At 37.8% G+C, this 16,593-nt stretch overlaps 1 protein-coding gene across 2 annotated transcripts in view; it reads right to left on the bottom strand.

Annotated features, from left to right (window-relative positions):
- NEBL (nebulette) overlaps nt 1-16,593 on the bottom strand; it is a 384,316-nt gene that overhangs the window by 44,479 nt on the left and 323,244 nt on the right. Inside the window, exons 13-18 of one of the 2 annotated variants that reach the window (XM_023223238.1) lie at nt 15,401-15,511; nt 10,148-10,258; nt 6,289-6,399; nt 6,012-6,122; nt 3,780-3,884; nt 1,682-1,774 (exon numbers count right to left, since the gene is read on the bottom strand). The exons of the other annotated variant lie outside the window; for it this stretch is intronic. Of the exons in view, the coding sequence (XP_023079006.1) occupies nt 1,682-1,774; nt 3,780-3,884; nt 6,012-6,122; nt 6,289-6,399; nt 10,148-10,258; nt 15,401-15,511 (642 nt within the window). The remainder of the gene's footprint in view (nt 1-1,681; nt 1,775-3,779; nt 3,885-6,011; nt 6,123-6,288; nt 6,400-10,147; nt 10,259-15,400; nt 15,512-16,593) is intronic. 2 annotated transcript variants of the gene reach the window in all.

Raw genomic sequence — 16,593 nt, 5'->3', positions numbered from 1 at the left:
ATGAACATTTTTGTTTTTCAAAGGGACTCTAATCAAAACGGCACAGCTATTTCACTGTAGTCTATAGAATTGCATACTACAGAATATTTATAATACTAAATCACAGTACATCGATGGGTGCATTTTAAATATTATCATTGGAAAGTGAAGGAATGAGTATTTTATACTTCTCTCCCAAACTAATTTCTCTAACAGGCTAACACAGGCTCTCACCGTGAAAGATAAGAAGAACACATTCATCCACCTTCATCCACACCTTAAGCCTAGGACCTCCTTACGCTTTCTTCAAGAGATAGCTCCATGCGTGCTACAGAGGTTTTATTGCACTGATATTCTGCAGACCTTTTATACTTTTATTTTGAAGTACCTTTACTATTTCATTCTCTTACCTCTCCTACACTTTCTTCACAAATGCTGACCCACGCTGATAGTCTCAGGACGCTACATAATGACCAAGTGACCCACAAATGAGTCTAATCAAGGCCATTATGCTTGGATTACTTAAAGGGAAGGTACTCTTTCCAAAGGTGAGGGTGAAGAGATAACGCAGAGGAAGGGATTTAAATAACCAATTCTTTTACTTCCTCAACAAGAAACTAAATGTAATGGACAGGCACAGTAGCTCATGCCTACAATTCCAGCACTTTGGGAGGCTGAGGCGGGAGGATCACTTGAGGTCAGGTGTTCAAGAACAGCCTGGCCAACATAGTGAAACCCCATCTCTACTAAAAATAAAAATAAAAAAATTTGCCAGGCGTGGTGGTGTGTGCCTGTAATCCCAGCTACTCGGGAGGCTGAGGCAGAAGAATCACTTGAAGCCAGGAGGCAGTTGCAGTGAGCTATTGCACCACTGCACTCCAGCTTAGGCAACAAAGCAAGACTCTGTCTCAAGAAAAAGAAAAGAAATTCAACGTACTAAATATACATGGGAGAATATCTAATTGGTAAGGAGAGCAATGATCCATTGCAAATGTCAAACACTCAATGGAAAAAAAAAAAAAACAACTTATCCATAACATTAAGCACCTTAATGTTAGAAGCATGCTTCTAACAGAAGGGGACCCTTCCCCCAAGTCTAAATGTTATTGGAAGGTAAGTTATTTCACAATTTACAGTGAAGATGTGTGATTTGTTTTCATTTTTGCTGGAAGAAGCAGAAGGTAAAAGGGGCTGGAAAGAAGAAATGGTCAGAAGTGTGTCTGATAAACAGCTTAGAGATGTGACTGACATGGGTTAAAAATGAATTGGTACCATTTGCTTTTTCAAATCTAAACCTTCATTTAAGCTGCCAAATAAATGTTCTAGGGCCGTTAATCATTCTATCAGGGAAAAATTTCTTTCTTCCAACTTGTGGAGAGGTACTGAAATGTACCCTTTCTCTGCAAAATTTAATAGAGTTAAAATTCTCTTCAAAGAGATGAAATCTAATCCTAGGATTCTTTAAAATGACCTGGCTCTTCTTCACTGTGATATATCAGAATGAAATACTGCTTCAGAGTCAAGGGGAACAAGGATATGGTTTTTGTTTTGGAAGTTAGATCTTTGATATATGATGAAACAGCATTTCAATAAAGTGAAGAATAAAAGGAAAAAAGCCATCAGTTGAGTAAAGAATTAAAAACATTTGTCTACAGTTTCAGTTTGCTTTTAGAAAAGATAATTAATGCTGTAGAGAACTTACCGAACTAATATTCTGCTGATTTTTCTTCACTCGTTCGATCTCTGGGGTATGTTTTACCGCAGTGCCAGCTCCTACTTCTTTCTTATAAAATACCTTTATTATAAGAAAAGGAAAAGAATAACTAAGCTTGTCAAAATCAAGTCCTAGATCTGCATCTTAAAAAGACATTTTCTCAGGTTTTATAATAATACGAATACCACATCTGAGTGCCAGAATTATAGAAACCAATTAAATAATCTATTAAGATAGTAAATAATCCATTAAGATAATCCATTAAAACTTTTGTTTTATATCCCATAATCTTACAAGTAACCCTCTCCTGCTCTAGGGCTAGACCGCTACCATGGCTGACTACAGATTATTTGCTTTAAGAATACACACTGACAAACCAGAGTTCCTTTCTTCAAATATAAATATACGTCACACGTGTATTTGAGAAAAAGCAGATATTACAAAAGCCCATTAAGCCGTTATCACTGAATTCAAAAAGAGCATGACATTTTAGGCAACTTCTATTCTCCAAACACAAGGATGCCCACATTCTCTTCCAAGAAAATGTTAGCTCATCGTCAATATCAATGTTAATTTCAAGTCTATCTTCTTCATCTTCTACTTATTTGTTAACCCTCTCCCATGTGTCTCCACCCCCAGTAACACCTACTCCTTCCAAACCCAAAGCAGAACAAAAACACAAGAGTATTTATGAGTGCTCTCATTATGAGTACTCCGCAGAAAACCAGAGTAATTATAAGAAAGGCAAATGAGGATAGAATCACTGCCTTTCTTGACATTTGGTAATCCAGTGGCCCCTGCATGGGTGGGAGAGCACTGTAGGAGAGATGTTTCCTTCCAAAGGCTAGAACTGTAGAACACTATGGAATCACACAGCCTCCTTTCCTGATCCTTCCAGTAAGACTTTTCCATTTCTCAGTACAGACTGGCCATCCCTGTGGAGACCCAGCAGGCACCTGACCAGCTTACCCTGAGAGCTGGCACAAGCCAACTAATTAGGAGGTAGGAAATATTCCAGAAGTCCTCACACTTACTAGAATTTATATTTTGATGAGATGCTTGCTTAACTATTAATGACTGAGCTAATTCTATGTTAAAATAGTAGTTGTATGGTCAATTTTTACAATTTTAGAACAGAAGTCAAGTTTACACATTTTTTAATCATGGACCCAGTCTCTTAATTAATAGTGCTGATGTACTATTTACAATAGCAAAGACATGGAATCAACCTAAATGCCCATCAATGATAGACTGGATAAAGAAAATGTGGTACATATAAACCATGGAATACTATGCAGCCATAAAAAAAGAATGAGATTATGGCCTTTGCAGGGACATGGATGGAGCTAGACACCATTATACTTAGCAAACTAATGCAGGAACAGAAAACCAAATACCACATGTTCTCACTTATAAGTGGGAGCCAAATGATGAGAACACATGGGCATACAGAGTGGAACAACACACACAGGGGCCTATCAGAGGGTGAGGTAGGAGGGGAGAGAGAGGATCAGAAAAAATAACTAATGGGTACTAGGCTTAATACCTGGGTGACAAAACAATCTGTACAACAAATCCTTATGGCACAAGTTTACCTATGTAAAAACCTGCACAGATACCCCTGAACTTAAAACAAAAGTTTAAAAGACATACTGCCGATGCAATTCCTCTTCCTCAAAATAAAAATATATAAGTTTAGAAATTTATTAAGAATTAGTAAACCACTAAATATATTATCAGTAAAAACAATTACCAGGAATAAAATCACTTCATATGACTATTTTCATCTTCTAAATAAAATCCGTGTAGAAGACTAAGACTTCTTTCCAGAGTTAAATTTTAAAATTTAGTTAACTGTCATTTGTACCAAAGAGGGAAATTTGAATTTGTAATTCCAAAAAAATCATGAAAATTGATAATTTGTAAAAATTATCAGTATTCTTATTATTTTAAAGAAATAAAGATAATACACTTGACAGAAAATTCAAGTAAGACAGCAGAAGACATCAGACAATGAGGAAAGAAGACCATTTCTTACAAAACAAAATTTCAAGGTGGCAACTGAAAAGAAATAATGGCTACTCACCGCACTAATGTTTTGTTGAGTTGTCTTAATTCTCTGAATTTCAGGAGTATCTGCTATGGTGGAATAGTTAGAAAGCATCTTCTCTGCTTCATCTTTATACTTTCTCTAAAAATAAAAACAGTTAATACAAATCTGAAACTGTGTGTGCGCACGTGTGAGAGGGAGGGAGGCAGGGAGGGAGGTGGAGGGGGAGAGAGAGAGAAAGAGAGAGAGAGGGAATGATACCATTCTTCAATCTCTACCACACCACATGGCTTCTAGATTTATGCTTTGTGTCCTACTTCAGGTGAAAATAGATTTGATTAAGGGAAAGTTACCAGTATTTTGAAGTTGAGATTAAAATCTTAATTTTCTCTCCACTAAACGAGCTACTATGAGTTCTAATACAACCCAGGCAGCATCTTATCCTAGGACCAGCACTTACATTTACTTACTATGTAATGGGTATTGTTCTAAGCACTTAACCACATTAACTCATTTCATGAACCTGACAAGCAGATACTATTATTTCCATCTTACAGATGGAGAAACTGAGGTACTAGATAGTAAGTATCAGAGCTGCAACTTAAAACCAAGCTCTCTGATTCCAAAATCAGTGAAGTTAACTATTCTGGCAAACTGCTGCTTATTAAGAAAGGTAACTACTTTTCATGTCGAAATGTACCAGGCTTCATTACACACTCTTAAGTATCCCCATTGTATTTCAGTGATTAAAATCCCTTAAAATTAGATATATTCTCACGTCACACTAAAAAAAAAAAAAAAAAAATCTATGCTATTAAGTTAGGGCAGGAAATCTAACAGCTCAGGCACCTTCACTCTCAATACTTTTCCTTTCAAGTGTATCTATCATGGTTGTAACACTATATTTACATGATTATTAGATTTGTCTGTAGCTTTCCAAGGGCAAAGTCATGTCTGGTTTTGCATGCAAATGAGTGTTCAGGAGGTATTTACCGACTGAAGGAATGAGTTTGGCATTCTTGAGACAGTAAGTAACTCTTCTCCACTGACTCAAATGTCCATTTGCCTGTTTAATATATTGACCTAGGATTTTAGTTCAGCTGATATGGCCAGAGCCAATGTCTCCAAGTTCACGGACACTGAGAACAGAAGAACACACACTTCAGGACCATCCCAGTGGCTGTGTCGTCTGCGGAGGCTGACAGGCACACAAGTCCTCTGACATTTGACTCTGCCATCTTGATACTACCCTTTTGAACTAGTGGATGGTTAATGTCCTTGCTTATGTCTTAATCAGAATTTTAACAAATTTCGCCAAATGTTGTTACACATTCCTTCCTGCATAAACTCCATTAATCAAATTAAATTCTATGGTCAATTTTATCTAACCATTTTCATTTTTTTCATTCCTTCTACTATTTTTTTTCCATTGGGAGTCATTTATTTTAGTAAATGTTACAGCAAAGATACTATTTGCTAATGAATGTTTTTGCCCAAGTCAGATTTTATAAATAAATTCTTCTTCCATAAATATTTTTTGTGGTCATTACTTCTCCCACATCCAGCTTTGTTTACAGAATATGGGACAAGTATATTTGACAAATCTAAATTTTACCAAGAAAACTTCACTGTTCCCTCTATTTTTACCTAACACTAAACTTCACCTTGTACTTTGTGCAGCTTTTGTCACTGTTAGTTTTATTTGGAACTATTTTAATAATAATATTCATTATGAAATGGTTAAAAGACAAATAGTTTGTAATTTATTTTTCTGTGGTATAAGCAAAAGCATTTGAGCCAAGTGTCCAATAGGGTCAAAAAAGAGAAAAAGAAAGAAAAGGTTAAAATATCCTTAGGCTGGGCACAACGTTTCATGCCCACTGAGGCAGGAAAATAAGCTTGAGCCCAGGAGTTTGCGGTTGCAGCAAGCTACGATGGTGCCACTGCATTCCAGCCTGGGTGAAAGAGTGAGACCTCCATCTCTAAAATTAAAAAAAAAAAAAAAAAAGTTTTAATGTCCTTGGACTCAAAACAAGGAGCCCCGACAGAGAGGCTGTACCTCTCCATAATGTCTGTTGCATTGAATCTATGACAGTTGTCCTATTCATTAGTAAGGTTACTCAAGTTTGGCCAATGGTTTCTCAGTGAAAGAGTACACTAACTCTGAATGCAATACCCTCAGAAAGATATCATTCATAGAGACATACAAAGCACATGGCAACATGACATTGGAACACATGATTCTGAGCATCTTCATTCTTGACCAACCTGGCTATAGATTTCAGATGTCCTCTTGGCTCGAAGGATATCTGGGATATCCATGCTCACTTGCATTCCTCTCCCTTTAATTTCATTTTCTAAGTCCTTCTTGTATTGTTTCTAAAAGAATAGAAAATGATCTTAGAACTTTGCTTAAACTTTAATAGCAATGTTGACATTTACGTGTTTGAATCTCAAAGCCACCCATGTGGAAAGAACACTTACGCTCTTTCTAGCTATGATTCATGGCATTTATTTTAAACTTTGTATCTCACTGTTGTCTTACCTGGCTGGCCATCTCGGATGCTTTCTTAGCTCTCTGGACATCAAGAGTGTCCATGCTCACCTGCATCCCTTTCCCTTTAATTTCAGTCTCCAGATCTCTTTTATAGTCTTTCTGCAGAAAATGAAACACACAGTTAGTGCTCTCCAATCATTTGAAAAACTACTCAAAAATCGAGATGTTATCTGACATCAAGACCATGTCTTTTGTAACGAAGTTGAATCCTTATTTCTTTTATTTCTATAGAAGAAGAAAGAGTTTTTACTTGTGGTAGGACTATGACTTAGTATAACTTATTCACCAGTAATCAGAAGACTTTTTTTCTGCTAATCTGAATTAAGAAGAAGAAAAACGGAGCTAGCCAAGGGGAAAATTTAACATTTCATTATGATAAACTTGATATATCATTGGGTCATATACAGCTTGCTGTTTTTCACTCTGTAGTGAATACGTGTTGGTTGTTTCTCTGGAATCCACCCCTTCTTTTCCCTTCATTGGCTCCCTAGCTTGCCACTGGACAACTCAATGCTCCCACTCCTAAACCATCCAGCTTGAGTGAGACTGGCTCAAATCTCTGGACTCTGCTGGGCTTAAATAAATCATTACTCCCTTCACTGGCTCTCTGATTTGCCACTAGACAACTCAATGCTTCCCTTCCTAAACCATGCAGAAACTGGCCCAAGTCTCTGGGCTCTGCTGGACTTAAATCATTATACCCCATCACCCACACTGCAGAACTGGTTCCAGGATGCATGTATCTTTTTTTCCACATAAGAGGCGCTGGAAGCCTCTTTGCAAATAAGAATGTCTACCTAAGAACTGAAAGCTGAAACCAAATCTCATTATTTGAGTCCTAGATCAAGCCGTGCCTAGAAATTTCTCTACCGTTCAATCATAAGAACAACAAATAAGTTATCTGTGTTTTTTTTTTAGGCCAGTTGGAATTGGATTACCTATTGCTTACAAGATAGTCATAATTGCACAGACACACATGTCTTTAGGGACTTATGTCACATTTAAAAACTGATTATAAAATTCAACACGCTGTACATATATAAATTTGCATTTTCTATATGTATATTATTCTTCAAAGAAAAATGTTATTTAAAAAATCTATTAACTATAGCCAATTAAATTTGTTTTAAAACAATTATTTCTTATTATGCTGACACACTCCAGATTTGTAGATTCTCTGCTGCAAAGTAAATGTTGGTTTGCTTATTAGTAGATCATCAAATTTAGGTAAGTGGTAAACAAAAGTCTCAATCTTGGAATATTTTTCCTCCTGTCTTCCACTCATAACCCTTCCTGTTTTTACTGACTTACGCTCCCAGTATCACTTTTCTAAATAAAAGTTTACATAATTATGTTTAACTTTCAAAACAATAATATTCAATTATTACTATGTCTATAAAAAGCACTCTGTTTCAGCCTGTTTAAAGCCCCAGAACAAAATGTTTCATTTGGAGGCCAACAAATATGATGAAACGGAAGCACTGAGAGCAGACAGCCACGAAGGTCCAATGGTAGAAGGATGTAACAATTTTCCAAATGAACTTTCAAATGTAAATGTGTTCTAAAGCACACAGACTACATTAGACACCCTTGGCATCAGCTATTTGTTGTCTGCATAACAAAACACCCCAAAGCTTAGAAGATTTAAAACAACAACATGGCAGCATCTGTGTTCAAAGAGGGCAAACCCTAATGCAGAAGTGTGTTTATAGCCTCTGTCTGAGTCACATTTGCTGATGTCTCATTGGCTAAAGAAAGTCACATGGTCAAGCCCAGAGATATGGGAAGGCTTGACTATTGAGGGTCATTTGTGTTACAATATGATCCATTGACTTTATTTGAAAAATAAACTTTCGATATTAAAAACAAACTCTGGCAAAGTCCCAAACATTGGCTGAAAAGGATCTGAGCCTATCATTTAAGTAAAATGGGACATGACTATGATGATATGCAAATTAGATTTTTATTATTATTATTTGGGGGTTTTTTTTATTGACTAAGACTCTCAGCCTGAGAGTGGAGACTTCACCAGAGCCAGATGAATCAATTTACACTGGATGTGACTGGAAACCACTAAATAATTGCACGTGAGGAGAGTAACAAGATTTCATTTAATTCCCTCAAGGATTCTTCTGCTGGGTTGAGAATGTCTACTAGGAAGGCAGTAATAGCAGAATTCTAGTTAGGAAGCTATGGCAATGATCTAGAGGATAGAGACGGTGGCTTGGACTATGGTGGCGAGAAAGAGATGGATTTAGACCGCCACTATGGGGGTGACATCAACAAAGCATGCTGATGACAGGAATCAAAGTGACTTCTATGCTTTGGTTGGTGCCATTTGCTGGGAAGCAGATGGAGGAAAGCTAACCTAGGGGAAAATTAAGGATTCTAGTTTCAGCCTGTAATGTTGAGATCCCATTATATACTTCCCTTGTAGACAACAAAAGATAAAGGGTCACATATTCACATCCATGTTATAGAACACTTAATTTTTCTATAAGAATGAGGTAGACCTATATGAAGGAACACAGAAAAAAAATCCATAACATAAAGTGAGAAAACAATCAAACACTTAAATGGAGTATGACCCCATTTAAGATTTTTTTAAGTCTTTGTGTGTACAAGTATATATTTATCTATATAAACACAAAACAGATTTGCAAGGTTCCATAACAAACTTATAACAATGACTATCTGTCAGGAGGAGAACAGAAGTGGGAAAGTCCCTGTTCCTCACGCTCCTGGCCGTCCACCCCTGGCCACCACTTCAAAATAGAACACTTACTGATCAGGAAACCTATGCCATCTCCACTTCCTGTGTCTTATTCAATCATGGCAATCCCACTTCCCTGGCCAGTGTCTAACCCTGGGGATGTCAGTCATTTTCAAAACAACAGTAACTTCCATAGCAGCTAAGCAGCTACTTCTAGCCTTCCAGATCTCCTGTAAGGTGTCAGTCCTCAGTCAGCTCTTCCTAAGTGCAAAGGTCACACAACAGCTGAAGCCCCCACCTAACCAGTCTTGAGATAAGTGAGCAGGACCCATTCACCTGCACCCCAATTTTTTCTTCACATACACTTTTATAAAATCATCACAACCCAAATCTTTACTCCAGCGATCCTTTTATATTCTCAGATTTTTGTGGGGAAGTTCAAGAGGTGTAGAGAAAGTTCTAGGGTATTTTCTTTGAAATATATGCATATGGTCTGACTCCTACAACCTTGTGATGTGATATCCATCCTGTTATAGAATTTAAGACAAAACTTCTAAATCAATATCCTGTATCCCATGAAGAGAAAAATGGTATTAGATGAATGAACATGGTCAATCAGGTTATATCAGACCTCTACTCAAAATGCTATGTAGAAATTTCATGCATGCTGATTATGTCAACAAAGGCTATTTTAAGAACATGCAATCAGACAGAAATGACTATTGTACTCACGTTAAGCATCCAAATATGAAGTTCTGCTCAGAAATTTGGACATACAGATATGCTGAGCAGCAGGTGATCCATTAAAAAATACCACGAAAACATTTATCATAGCCCAGATTACCATTAAATCTGTTGTATTCTGGAGTAAGGTGTACAGGGGAGTGCATGTGTGCGTGTGTGTGTATTCAATTAAAATGCCTTCCACCAAGCTTTTTTTGATATATTGGAAGGATGTGAGCAAAGCAAAAACTGTACATTTTCAAACAGGCATAATGCTGGGGAACAGTCTCCATTCCAAACTGTTAAACCAGCCACAACGCTTTGAGAAATTCCATATAGTAATCAAGTTGCTAATGATTTGTTAGGTTCCACAATATGAGTCTTAAGGCCTGTATCACACACCCTACTAACCTCACTCGCGATCTCTGCAGCCTTCTTGGCATGCTGCATTTCAAGGGTGTCAGGGCCAGCTTGCATTCCTTTCCCTTTAATTATTGACTCCAGGTCTTTCTTGTATTCTTTCTGCAAAAGACATGTTACAGCATTCAAACACTCAGTGGGCAAACATGCATCTGTAGTCAATGATACCAAAAAAATAGTTAAACATATTTTACAAAAGAGGTAACAAAGCTCCTTGAGTACTACGAACGATCACTCACAACTAAATCTTCTGAACTGCTTAGAACGATAATCTTGTTCTCACTGAAGAAGGGCATGCAAAGCTCCAAAGATGTTTAGTATACAAGGGCAACTGCCACATGAAAATCTTCACTGACAATTGTCTTTAGGGTTGGAGGATAGGGAGGTGGATGTAAATGAGCTGACGTTATACAGAACAGTTGAACTTGGGAGGCCACAGCACTCACCAGCTGTGTGACACTGAGAATGCTCAACTTTTCCAGTTTACTCATCTGCAAAATGAAGGCAGTAATGCAGGAATACCTCACTTTTATTGTGCTTTACTTTATTGTGCTTTGCAGATATTGCATTTTTTACAAACTGAAGGTTTGTGGCAACCCTGCTTGCCAAGCAAGTCTATCGGTGCTATTTTTCCAACAGTATGTGCTTACATGGTGTCTCTGTGTCACATTTTGGTAATACAGTATTTCAAACTGTTATGGTGGTTTGTGATCAGTGATTTTTTTTTTTTTTTTTTTTTTTTTGACAGAGTCTTGCTCTTTCGCCCAGGCTGGAGTGCCGTGGAATTATCTTGGCTCACTGCAACCTGAGCCTGCTGGGTTCAAGCGATTCTCCAGCCTCAGCCTCCCGAGTAGCTGGGACTACATGCGTGTGCCACCGCATCCAGCTAATTTTTGCATTTTTATTAGAGACCAGGTTTCACCACGTTGGCCGGGCTGGTCATGAACTCCTGACCTCAGGTGATCCACCCACCTCGGCTTCCCAAAGTGCTGGGATTACAGGTATGTGAGCCACTACGCCTGGCCAATCAGTGATCTTTGATGTCACTATTGAGACAGACAGATAGGAGAGGGTCACTGCCAAAACTCCAACTGGCCTGAACACTGGAAAGAGTGTGCACTGGGGTGGAGCCAGAGAAATTCAGGCCATTTGCAACAGGGAGGAGCCTGGCCCCTCTTCTTCCTCTGTGGAACCTGGGATCCAAACTGCGAGGTGGAAAGCACTCTAGCAGGGACTCTGGCCTTGCAGAGAGTCCCTGTTTCCCCCTTTTCTTCCTTTACACCCAATAAAACTCTGCTTTACTCACCCTTCAAACTGTCTGCAAGCCTAAACTTTCATGGCCATGGGACAAGGACCCTGTCTTTAGCTGAACTAAGGAAAAATCCTGCAACAGTATTGTAATTGTTGGGAGATGCCACCAAATGCACCCCTATAAGTCAGTGAACTTAATTGAGAAATGTTACGTGTGTTCTGCTCCACTGATAAGCCGTTCCTCTATCTTTTTCCCTCCCTTTGGGCTTCCCTATTCCTTAAGTGACAACAATATTGAAATTGGACTGATTAGTCAACTACAATGGCCCCTAGATGTTCAAGTAAAAAGAAGAGACGTACTTTAAATCAAATGCTAGAAATGATTGAACTTAACGAGGAAGGGATGTCAAAAGCCAACACAGGCCCAAAGCTAGGACTCTTGTACCAAAGTTATTCGAGTTGTGAATGCCAAGGAAAAGTTCTTGAAGGAAATTAACAGTACTACCCCAGTGAACACATGAATTATAAGAATGTGAAACAACCCTATTGCTGATATAGAGAAAGTTTTAGTGGTCTGAATAGATCAAACCAGACACAACATTCCAGAAACAACATCCCCTTAAACCAAACCTAATCCAGAACAAGGCCCTAACCCTCATTTCTGTGAAGGCTGAGAGAGGTGAAGAAGCTGCAGAGGAAAAGTTGGAAGCTAGCAGAGGTTGGTTCATGAGGTTTAAGGAAAGAAGCCATCTCCATCATATAAAAGTATAAAGTGAAGCAGCAAGGGCTGATGCAGAAGCCACAGCAAGTCACCCAGAAGATCTAGCTAAGATACTTGATGAACGTAGCTACACTAGACAACAGATTTTCGATGCAGACAAAACAGCCTTCTATTGGAAAAAGATGGCATCTAGGACTTCCATAGCTAGTGAGGAGAAGTCAATGTCTGCTTCAATTCTTCAAAGGACAAGCTGACTCTTCTTAAGGGCTAATGCAGCTGGTGACTTTAAATTGAAGCCAATCCTCGTTTGCCATTCTGGAAATCCTAGGGTCTTTAAGAATTACGCTAAATCTACTCTGCCTGTGCTTTACAAATGGAATAACAAAGCCTGGATGACAGCACATTTTTTTAAAGTATGGTTTACTGAATATTTGAAGCCCACTGCCAAGACCTAATGTTCAGAAAAGAAAGATTCCTTTGAAAATATTAATGTTCAGTTACAATGCACCTGGTCACCAAAGAGCTCTGATAGAAATGTATAAGGATATTCATGTTTTCATGCCTGCTATACAACATCCATTCTGCAGCCCATGGATCAAGGAAAATTTTTACTTTCAAGGCTTATTATTTAAGAAATACATTTCATAGGGTTTTACCTGTCATAGATTGTGATTCCTATGATGAATCTGGGCAAAGTAAATTGAAAACCTTCTGAAAAAGATTCTCCGCTCTACATGCCATTAAGAACATTATTGATTCATGAGAGAAGTACAAAATATCAACATTAATAGAAGTTTGGAAGAAGGTGACTTCAACTCTCATGGATAACTTTGAATGGTTCAAGACCTCAGTGGAGAAGCAAATGCAGATGCAGTGGAAATAGCAAGAGAACTAGAATTAGAAGTGGAACTTGAAAATGTGACTGAATTGCTGCCATCTCATAATCAAACTTGAATGGATAAGGAGTTGCTTCCGATGGACAAGCAAAGAATGTGGTTTCTTAAGATTAAATCCTTGTGAAGACGCTGTGATCATTGTTGAAATAACAACAAAAGATTTAGTATATTACAAAAACTTTGTCATTAAAGCAGCAACGAGTTTGAGAGGATGGTCTCTAATCTTGAAAGTTCTACTGTGGGTAAAACATATCAACAGCATCACATGCTACAGAGAAATCTTTCATGAGAGGAAGAGGTAATGTGGCAAACTTCATTGTCATCTTATTTTAAGGAATGGCCACATTTACCCTAACCTTCAGTAGCCACCATCCTGATCAGTCGGCAGCCATCAACACAGAGACAAGACCCTCCACCAGCAAAAAGATTACCACTTGCTGAAGGATCAGACGATCATTAGCACTTTTATCAATAAAGTACTTTAAATTAAGATAGAGATGTATTTTGAACATAAGGCTACTGCATACTTCTTAGACTACAGTATGGTATAAACATAACATGTATACATATTAAGAAATAAAAAGTTCATGCGAATCACTTTATTGTGATATTTGCTTTATTAGGGTGGTCTGGAACCAAACCCATAGTATCTCCACAAGTATGTCTGTACCTCCATGGAGGATCCCTTGTGAGGATCAATCAGAGTGCATAGCACAGCGCTCAGCACAAAGGAGATGATCAGCACCTGACACTTCCTTTCAGTTTTCCATTCTTTTTCTCCTAGGCCAGTCCTTCCTTCTCCTAATAAGGCCCAACTAATGCTGCTCCCGCCACCATCCTGCCATTCAACTGCATCCGTCTGTACTTTGCCATCAAGAGAATAAAATAACTTTTACACGTGCTACTGACAAGTAATTACAAGATAATCTCTGCATGTGGATTGGACATGTCATGGCAACAGAAGAATTTGCAGAAAATGACTAATGTAGGGATAATGTGATGACAATGTTAGCCACAGACCTCATCAGGGGCACGTGTTGTTTATGGCTGACCAGCATCCATTCCTCCTTCTTCTGGCAACAAGCTCCATGGTTTCCTTTTGGGAAATGACGTCTAAGTTCTCTCAATCCACACCCTTGGGAAGGATTGATTTCCATCACCTCCCTACTCCCCACATACATTTTTAATTCTACTAAAGTGCCTTTTAAATGTTTCCTTTATTTAAAGAACGTGAATATAGCCAAGATTAAGGTGATGTTTTAAACACATAAACATTTATAATGTTTTATATAAGACACTGTTAAACTACCTCAATGAATGGGTGAGAGGATAATCAGCACATTCTACACCCCCAACCCCAGACACAATGATTAGGCCAGGTGTGAGCACAGGATAGCGATTAATCCAAGGAGATTGAAACCTAAGACTTTAATTAGAACTACAAAAAGGGATGTTCACTTCCCACTGGGATTACTGGCTATGGATATGAGTTATCCTGTTATTAAGATGTTTCATTGCACGGAGACAGCATTCCAGAAGCAAAGCCAATAGAGAAGATAACAGAACCAAGAGATGAAGGAAGAGAGACATCATGTGAATCCCAACATGACAGTAATTCAATCTTTGGATATTCTATTCCATGAGTGAATGTATCTCCTTTGCTGCCCACCCTAGTTTAAGTTGGGTTTCTGTCATTTGCAACCTAAGAGTCACCATCACCACCATCATCATTATCATCATCCTCATTATCATCAGATTTTCAAAGTATGGGAACAAGTCTTTAAGCTCTTTCACTGCTAAATTCAGCTAAAGTCTGTTAAAAGCACAGTGACACTTTATGACCCAAAGTAATGAGATAATACAAGGATTACAGGACTGAAAACACTTCAGAGACATTTCAGTTCTCCTTATAAAGTGCATGAAAAGTGAGCAGAAACTACTTTAATTTGATAAAGAGGCTGAATAAGTTCATTCAGCAGCCCAGGGCAAGACTGGGAGAGTCAGTTGGGTTATGTGCAGGAAAGCAAGCGAACTTTCTACCTGCAGTTACTGATGGACCATAATAATACACCTTCCCAATCATCTGCCTTTTACCTGCTTAAAAGTGGAAGTTAAATCTCATTAAACTATTTTAGTTTATTACATGGATTTTCTCCAAAATGGGGAAATGGCCATTTTTCTCACATCACATAGAAAGGGGATTATGAGCATCATTTTTTTTAAAAAAATTAGTAGTCCAGGAAAAGACTATAGGATATAGCTGTTTACAATCACTTACATATAAAAGTTGTGGATGTATAGAACCTTTCAGAAAGACTGACAGATAAGAAAACCAGCAAAAAACATATTCATCTAAGGTGTTAAATAAACACTCACCTCACTCGCCATTTCAGAGGCTCGCTTTGCTCTTTGGATGTCAAGAACTTCTGAATTAAGTTCCATTCCTTTCCCTTTTATTTCATTTTCCAAATCTTTTTTATATTCTTTCTATAAGACAAGAATATCACAGTTCAAAACTTAGCAGGAATCACTTTAGTCAGTGTGCTATTCCACATGTTTTCTAGAGATCACAGAAATGAGAAAATATTACTAGGAAGGAATGAATCAGAGAGCTAAGTATTCGTGCTTTTTTCCTACAGACACTTCATTTTCCCCTCTACCAAGTTCAGAGCGGCTTCCAATATTTTCAGCCTTTTCCTTTTCAGACTTTCTCTCAACATGTTTTGGTATCATAGTGGATTTTTTTAAAAGACATCTTCTCTTTCAATGGTGAGGAAGATCTTAAGAACACATGTTCCTTATTAATTATTTAAAGTATTTTTGAAAGTTGTCTATAAAACATGATTTACCAAAAAAGAACATGGTTGCAAAAGAATGGAAAATTACAAAATCAAAAGGACTGATGTAGCCAAAGTTTTTTTAAAAAGTTTAAAAAGTGAGCAGAAACCACTTTCATTAGACTCAGGTCATTCCAAAATTATAAGCAGCCCATTCCAATGTCTAATAAGCTATTAGGAGTTTAAATTACTTGGGCTCACCACAAGCTGATATAAGGTAGTTGAAAGCAGATACTTCAAGCACTATCCATCACAATTACCTTAGGTATTTACACCCTTCTACAAGTCTCAGAATATTTCAAGGCCCCCTTTACTATCTCTGATGGAATCTGTGACTCACATTCATGATGATGAATGGAATCATCCATAGATAATGACATCTGCATAGATGATGGAATTTATGGCTCAACATGATGATGATGATGATGATGATGATGATGATGATGATGATGATGATATTATTATTATCATTATAGTGATGATGGTGGTGATGGTGACTCTTAGGTTGCAAATGACAGAAACCCAACTCAAACTAGTGTAGACAACAAAGGAGATGCATTCACTCATGGAATAGAAAATCCAAAGACTGAGTTACTGTCAAGTTGGAATTTACATGATGTCTCTCTTCCTTCATCTCTTCGTTCTGTTATCTTCTCTCCTGGCTTTGCTTTTAGAAGGCTATCTCCATGCAATTTAAAGAGTTGTAAAACTAAAACATTTTCTACAAATTAA

The sequence above is a fragment of the Piliocolobus tephrosceles genome, chromosome 9 (assembly GCF_002776525.5).
Source record: "Piliocolobus tephrosceles isolate RC106 chromosome 9, ASM277652v3, whole genome shotgun sequence".
Lineage (NCBI taxonomy): Eukaryota > Metazoa > Chordata > Mammalia > Primates > Cercopithecidae > Piliocolobus > Piliocolobus tephrosceles.
This window is presented reverse-complemented; position numbering and strand designations above follow the sequence as displayed.